Here is an 8296-nt window from a genome sequence, read left to right on the forward strand (position 1 = left end):
CGTTCCACTTCATGATTGTGTCCCACTTGTTGTTGATTCTTCACAAAAAAATACAGTTTTATATCTTTATGTTTGAAGCCTGAAATGTGGCAAAAGGTCGCAAAGTTCAAGGGGGCCGAATACTTTCGCAAGGCACTGTATATATAAATATATATACTCTACCGGTTTTAGAACCTACTCATTCCTACTCATTCAAGGGTTTTTGTTTATTTTGACTATTTTCTGCATTGTAGAATACACATTAGGAGGGAATGAAATTCCACAAATGTACTTTTAAGAAGGCACACCTGTTATTTGAAATGCATTCCAGGAAGGTGCAAAGCTGTCATCAAGGCAAAGGGTGGCTACTTTGAGGAATCTCAAATATAATATATATTTTGATTTGTTTAACACTTTTTTGGTTACTACATGGTTCCATATGTGTTATTTCATAGTTTAAATGTCTTCACTATTATTTTACAAAGTAGAAAATTGTAAAAAATAAAGAGAAACCCTTGAATGAGTAGGTGTGTCCAAACTTTTGACCATTAGTGTATATGTTTCCTGATCTTTCTTGTATCACTCAGATATAGGACAGACACTTCAGAACAAACTTCCTTTAGATTTTTGGGGGGACTATCTGTTGTTCCATGTTGTGAATCTGTTATTCAATGCATTTCTATGGGCTTATAGGAGTAAAGTCCACTAAAAAAGGGGTCTTAAAATTCTAAATCAAATAGCTAAATGATCCTTGGTATGACATTCTTAATATAATTCCATATGGCTTAGACCCCTCGGCTTAGGCAGGGCTTAGACTCTTATGGGTTAAATGCTGCAGTAATTTCACTCATTTTAGTAGCTGATGTGTATAGTGTTGAGTCACCCGCATACATAGACACGCTGGCTTTACTCAGGTGTGAATGCTCTGAGAGTCTAAACCTATCTAACCAGTTTGAATATCAACCATCAGCAGACAATAAGAAATATGAGAGCCTTTGAGATCAACCCCAGAAGCCTTTGCAAGGGTTAATTCTATCTTTTGAATCTGTATGATCAAGGCATATGATAGCGGTTTATCCTTGCTGTTAACCTACACTATATATTACATGACTGTTCCTGTAAGCACATACCCGTGAGCGAAAATGCTGTTCCAAAAAGTAACACCTCCTCTATGCCATTTCTTCTCCAACTTCCCCCTCGGCTCTTTTGGGACAAGTTGGCTATTCACTTGCTGGTTAACAAGGAGCTATGTATGATTAAGAACGGTCAGTGATCCCTGGGTCAGGTTGAACCAGACCTTACAATCACACCTTTTTGACAGAAAGTAACCTTTGTTTCAACTCTTGTGTGTTGTGCACTTTTGTGAGTTTGCAGAGTTTGGATGTAATCACCCAACCACGATGACAGCACATCGGAAGCCCATGATACAGCGGCAATTTATGAGGCAATATTGCAGAGGAGAGAGTTTGGGCCCAATGTGTATTTCCACACTGGTTAGACCAGGAGGGTAGGCAACTACATTCAGCCGCAGGAAGATTTTTTCTTGAGCAGATAGTCATTGGGCCGGAACATAATTGTTATCATTTGTACATTGACAGCAAGTAACTCAAACAGATATTATATTTCACAATACCATACTAATTTCATACTTTGATTACATTGAGACAGACCACATACATGTAACTGCCAAAAATAATGGAAACAAAAGTACATGAGGGATACAAAGTATATTGAAAGCAGGTGCTTTCACACAGGTGTGGTTCCTACCCTCCTTAATCAAGCAATTAACATCTTATCATACTTAGGGTCATGTAAAAAATGCTGGGCGGGCCATTATTTTGACTATCATGATTATACCCCTATAGGAAGACAATGCCCCTATCCACAATCAATGAATGGTTTGATGAGCATAAAAACAATGTAAACCCTATGCCATGTCTGTCTCAGTCACCAGATCTCAACCCAATTGAACACAGATTCTGGAGTGGCGCCTGGGACTGTTTTCCACAGCCATAAATAAAACAACAAATGATGGAATTTCTCATGGAAGAAAAGAGTTCCAGACACTTGTGAAATCTATGCCAAGGTGCATTGAAGCTGTTTTAGCTCATCATGGCCCAACACTGTATTAAGACGCTTTATGTTTGTGTTTCCTTTATTTTGGCAGTTACCTGGATGAACCTGTATATCTATTTTTGGGAGTATTTGCAAACAGATTTCCTAAACAAAAGTCATTTTGAGCTGAATTCCTTTGTCCATCAACAAAAATCTTATGTGAGTGTCAGTCACAATTTATTTATGAAAATGTTGTAATAGAGCAGAGGGCTGGGAGCGTATATTTCCCTCTTAGCCGAGCAGTGATCCATTTTGTTAAAGGCAGATGTCAGAGGTGATGTGGCTGTAGGGCAGGGCAAACACATGGATGTACAGACCCATGTGTCTTTTTTTTCACAACCACAATCTCTAAAATATTTCTCTGATTAGCTGTGTAAAGAAAACATTTATTTATATTGATTTGTGCATACACCATTAGGTTCCTAACCTAAATAATCTATAGTAATTCAAAAGCCAGAGATGTGGATCTGATTACAAATTAAATGACAAATCTACCTTTGTAGATTTGTCAGTAGCACCATGGGTTGTGAACCTCATTTGATCAATTTAAAGGAGAGATGAGAAATACTAACCCATCGAGAGTGGGAGGTTGGGGAAGCAGATCTCCACTCAAATCCTTGAAAATCTTAAAAAAGAAATGACAAAAACTTTTGGGGAGCATATTAAATCATGGGTCGACTTCTGGCTTAGACTACACATGATATACAAATATAGGACTATGATGAAAAAGCATATTTTAAATGTTGTATTTTAATGAAGTATCTGTATATGCAGGGCAAGGTGACTTCTGTTAGTTATGCTTCCCTCTATTCAAGAAGAGGTTTTCAGACTTTTACAGAGATTGGAAATGTATTCTGTCTTTGGAATGTGTAAACTGACCTTTGTAACCTCGTGGCAGAGGGATTATTGGGGTCCAGCCTGACCTGTTCTTTCTCCAACTGTCTGAACTGAAGATAGTTTTACCAGACCATTTACCTGATCATCATTGACTCAAACTAAACAAATAAAACATCAAATGTGGAACACCTTCAAGTGTCTAAAAAGTTATTTATATATGATTGGAGATGTAAATATATGTCAATCAGTAATTTATTATCGTTTTTATATGATATTTATAGAGTTTTCAAAGTATATAGACAACAGAGGGGGATTTCTGAAGATCTTTAGTAACACAATCAAATCCCAAATATGATTAGATTTAACCTCATTCTATCTATGTAACCCTCACCATCCCTTTGGTGATGAAATAAAGTTTACATGTGTTAATCTGGTCTATAAAGGCGTATAAATGCCTTTCGATGTATTACCTTTTTTGGAGAGACCAGGACACAAATCATATGGAGAGTTTGTCAATGACCTGCAGATGAGATCATGTGAGTTTCACAATTATATGATATGTAGACAGACCTGCTGGAGTTGCATTGTTTAGCTCCTCCTCTGAGGTTGTACCCTCCCTCTTCTCATCTTGCTCAAATAGAGTGGTGTGGGGAGGTTATACAAATAGCATTCATTGGAGTTCTGTTGTTGTGGAAGTTCTCTGAGCACACACACTTGTTCCATAACGGAGCATTGGTGTGTTGTATTTTTAGCCCAGTATAAGGTGTATGAGCTCAGTCTGAAGATGTCTCTTATAGAAGGTCTTCTACAGACATCAAGCACAGTGACACTGCTGGGTACTGTGCTGTTTCTGCTGGTCCTCTACCTCCGCTCCTCTGGTTCCAGCTCTGAGGAACAGGGGAAGGAGCCTCCAGGACCCAGGCCGCTGCCCCTGCTTGGTAACATGCTCCAGCTGGACCTCAAGAAGCCCTACTGCACTCTCTGCGAGGTAAGATGAAGTCATCCGTTGCTTTCAGAACAAAACATGTTGATTTGATCTGTGAGATTTGATCTGTTTTATCTCACTTACTGTATGTAGTTTTTTTGCTATTTCACCAGGTTTGAAAGTTCAGTAAGCAAACTGATGAATGAACTCTGGCACATTGTATATGCTTTTAGCTGGTTAATGTTGTTTAGTGTTCTATTCTGTAGTGTATTTCAATAGATATATATATCCTACCCAAGTAGCCTGGTCCCAGATCTGTTTTTTTGTTGGGAACCAGGCTATGGACAAAATACTTTGTGACAGTGACCAATGTGTTGCAAGGAAAGAGATGAGGTCACTTTAGAATATTGAAAGTAAAGGGGGATACCTGGTCATTTGTACAACTGAACTCATTCAACTGAAATGTGTCTTCCGCATTTAACACAATCCCTCTGAATCAGAGATCGACATCCACGTCTTCGGCGCCCGAGATGCACCCTTGGAATATTCCTTCAGGGATCTTGTTATAACAGACCTGGGTTCAAGTACATAGTGTACTTAAGTATTTGACATTTTGTGTTTTGAGTATTTTCTAATACACAGCCAAAACAACTACATCAAATAAAACAACAAGTAGTTGTAAATACATGCCACTTGTAACATAGGTGCAGTTAATGACCGGTGCAGTTAATGACATGACCAGACTTCTGACATGGAAACATAAACAATACTATCTGATGACGGATAACAGAAGAGTGCTTTTTAAAGGGTAGGTAATCAAGGGAGTAATGAAGTCCAGGTGTGACTGATGAGTCACAGGTGTGCATAATGATGGTTGCCAGATGTGCATAATGATGGTTGCCAGGTGTGCATAATGATGGTTGCCAGGTGTGCATAATGATGGGTTGCCAGGTGTGCATAATGATGGTTGCCAGGACCAGTGGTTAGTAGACCGGTGACATTGGGAGCGGGAGCTCGACACCAATACTTTCCAAATGTATTTCCAATAAAAAACTTTGTCTAAATACTAATTGTTTGTAAGTAATTTAATTACATTGACTGGTATTTGAACCAAGGTCTGACATCAACTGTAAACCACTGTCTTCACTCTATTTCTTGACTGATACATGTTAAACAAGCTGTATGTGGTGTCCAGTTATGTGCTTAGTCATATATCATTACGAGACATAACTGAGTCTATGGTGTACTTTATGTAAACTTTATCTGTCCAGCTCTCCAAGAAATATGGTTCCATCTTCACGGTTCACTTTGGACCCAAGAAAGTGGTTGTTCTGGCAGGATACAAGACGGTCAAGCAGGCGCTGGTCAACCAGGCAGAGGACTTTGGGGACAGGGACATCACTCCTGTGTTCTATGATTTCAACCAAGGACATGGTAATGATATTTTACTCTTCTGCTGGCTATGTCCCATTCTTAAAGGGATAGTTCACCCAAATGACAACCTGTCTTATTGATTTCTGTAAGCAGTCTATGAACAAGCTAAAATAGAAATCCATGCGTTTGTTCTCCAATTTATGTGTTGGCCACAAATATGAGCATAGGATGAGTCAACAACATTGTGGGTATGAGTTAACAAATTATGAACTTTTAAAAGTGAGATTTTCACCTAACAGTTACTTTAAATAAACTTTATTGAGCTACACAATCACTTTCAGACACTTTGAGATGAGTTGGAAATGAAATGCATCACAATCTGTTGAAAGTCTTATTCTAGCCTGGTGGAGCAAGTCTAATTGCTGCATTCACCATTCTGTTTTGCTGCATGTATCAGCCTGCCCTTTATCCAATAGATTGGCTTTTGGAATAAGCCAGAAAATGGCTGGTCCAATCAGTGCCCTCTCAGAAACAATGGTTGGGTTTAGGACAACAACCAATGTTGCCAATTACTGTGCTTGAATTAGGCTGTCCTCTGATTGGTTGAAAGTGATCCAATAGCTGACAAGTTCATTTAAAATAATACCACTCATTTCTGACATTTGAGACTAGAATGGTGAAATCAGAGATCAGACTAGAATGGTGAATGCAGAGATCAGACTAGAATGGTGAATGCAGAGATCAGACTAGAATGGTGAATGCAGAGATCAGACTAGAATGGTGAATGCAGAGATCAGACTAGAATGTTGAATGCAGAGATCAGGCTAGAATGGTGAATGCAGAGATCAGGCTAGAATGGTGAATGCAGAGATCAGACTAGAATGGTGAATGCAGAGATCAGACTAGATTGGTGAATGCAGAGATCAGACTAGAATGGTGAATGCAGAGATCAGGCTGTTTCCACAATTCATCAAATGTTCTTACTCTAATCTGCTGCAAATAATATAGATGTCTAAAATGTCTTAAATAGACACAGATTATCCTGACCAGAAAAGGTGCAGAGATAATTTGGCAGATTATATATATATATATATATATATATACACACATATATATATATATATATATATATATATATATATATATATATATATATATATATATATATACACACACATATATACACACACACATATATACACACACACATATATATATATATATACACATATATATATATATATATATATATATATATATATATATATATATATATATATATATATATACATACATACATACATATATATATGGTACATGCTCATTATGAAATGACATATTATAGTAATTTATTTATAATTATTACTTTAAATTGTCATGGAAACAAACTACATTCTCTACAGGGATTCTGTTTGCCAATGGAGACTCATGGAAAGAGATGAGGCGCTTTGCCCTGACAAACCTTAGAGACTTTGGGATGGGCAAGAAAGGGAGTGAGGAGAAAATCTTAGAGGAAATCCCCTACCTGATTGAAGTGTTGGAAAAACATGAGGGTAAGAGAATCAGTATCTCTACACTAGTAGTAGAAGTAGTATGATGTATTTTCAGGGTTGCCTAGGCTAAAATCAGGCTATTTTAACCACATTATTAGTAAATAGCTAAGTGATTGTGTGGGTTCTGGAAAGCTTATTTTGTAATTAATTAGATGTTTTGTCTATTACAGGTAAGGCATTTGACACCACCCAGTCTGTGCTTTATGCCGTCTCCAACATAATCTCAGCCATTGTCTATGGCAGCAGGTTTGAATACACTGACCCACTATTCACAGGCATGGCGGACAGGGCCAAGGAGAGTATTCACCTTACAGGTTCTGCATCAATTCAGGTAGTCTGCTTATTCAGACCATTTTGTTTTTACTGTTTAAAAAAAAAAAAATCTGTTTCAGTGCAATCAATAAAACTAGGAAACAGACGCCTGTTATCAATTCTTGCAAATTAAAATGTACATACTCATTTATACTTTACTTGATGTGCCAGTAAACTTATTATAAACCATTATTGTACCGTTTATAACCCATTACTATGCTGCTTATAAATCATTATATACAATATTCATGATGTATAACATATCAAATAAAATCCTCATAGCCCAGTCCAAGCTCTTTGTCCTGGCACACCAATGGTGGAACCAGCTTCCCCCTGAAGCTAGGACAGCAGAGTCCCTGCCCATCTTCCGAAAACACCTGAAACTTTAACTCCTCAAAAAGTATCTTAAATAAACCCCCCCCCCCCCCCCCACACCCTATACCTGTGACATGTGATTGTCCCACCAAGCTATCTAATGTGTCATGTGTCAATGTGCAGCGGTTAGGACGGGGTCAGGTGCAGGACACAGAACTGAGTAAAAGACATACTTTACTCGAAAATAAACATTTCAACGTAGGGAAAACACATCAGCTCACAGAAGTATTGAACACTAAACAAAGAACAAACACTCACAAAACCATGTGGGAAGCAGTGGGTTAAATAGGGAATAAATATTAACATAATGGGAACCAGGTGTGTACAATCAAGACAAAACAAATGGAAAAAGAAACATAGATCGGTGGCAGCTAGCGGATCACTGCCCGAACAAGGAGAGGCACCAACTTCGACGGAAGTTGTGACAGTACCCCCCCTTGACGCACGGCTCCAGCAGCGCACCAACACCAGCCTCTTAGACGACCCGGAGGACGAGGTGCAGGGAGGTCCGGGTGGAGATGGTGACATTCCTGCAGTAAGGAAGGGTCCAGGATGTCCTCCACCGGCACCAAGCATCTCTTCTCCGGACCGTACCCCTCCCACTCCATGAGGTACTGAAGGCCCCTCGCCCGACGCCTTGAGTCCAAGCAGACTACCTCCCAGATACGCACAAGGTTGTAAGCGCTCCTGAGATCCAATTTGGTGAAGAATCGTGCCCCATGCAAAGACTCTGTCACACTGGCTATGAGAGGCAGCGGGTAACTATACTTCACTGTGATCTGATTTATACCTCTACAGTCAATGCAAGGGCGTAAACCTCCATCAT

At 38.9% G+C, this 8296-nt stretch overlaps 1 protein-coding gene across 3 annotated transcripts; it reads left to right on the forward strand.

The window, feature by feature from the left end:
• Positions 1-3594: 3594 nt before the first annotated feature.
• Positions 3595-7499, forward strand: LOC139396211 (cytochrome P450 2K1-like). 3 transcript variants are annotated; one of them, XM_071143346.1, is made up of 5 exons: positions 3595-3919; positions 5128-5290; positions 6634-6783; positions 6954-7114; positions 7383-7499. In XM_071143346.1, exons 1-5 carry the CDS (start codon positions 3716-3718, stop codon positions 7482-7484), a joined length of 780 nt encoding a protein of 259 aa, XP_070999447.1. In that variant the 5' UTR covers positions 3595-3715; the 3' UTR covers positions 7485-7499. The 3 variants fall into 3 exon arrangements, with proteins under 3 accessions (XP_070999447.1, XP_070999448.1, XP_070999446.1); XM_071143347.1 differs by having other exon boundaries at positions 7378-7491; XM_071143345.1 differs by lacking the exon at positions 7383-7499 and having other exon boundaries at positions 6954-7243.
• Positions 7500-8296: the final 797 nt, after the last annotated feature.

This window comes from Oncorhynchus clarkii, unplaced genomic scaffold (genome assembly GCF_045791955.1).
Source record: "Oncorhynchus clarkii lewisi isolate Uvic-CL-2024 unplaced genomic scaffold, UVic_Ocla_1.0 unplaced_contig_518_pilon_pilon, whole genome shotgun sequence".
Classification (NCBI taxonomy): domain Eukaryota; kingdom Metazoa; phylum Chordata; class Actinopteri; order Salmoniformes; family Salmonidae; genus Oncorhynchus; species Oncorhynchus clarkii.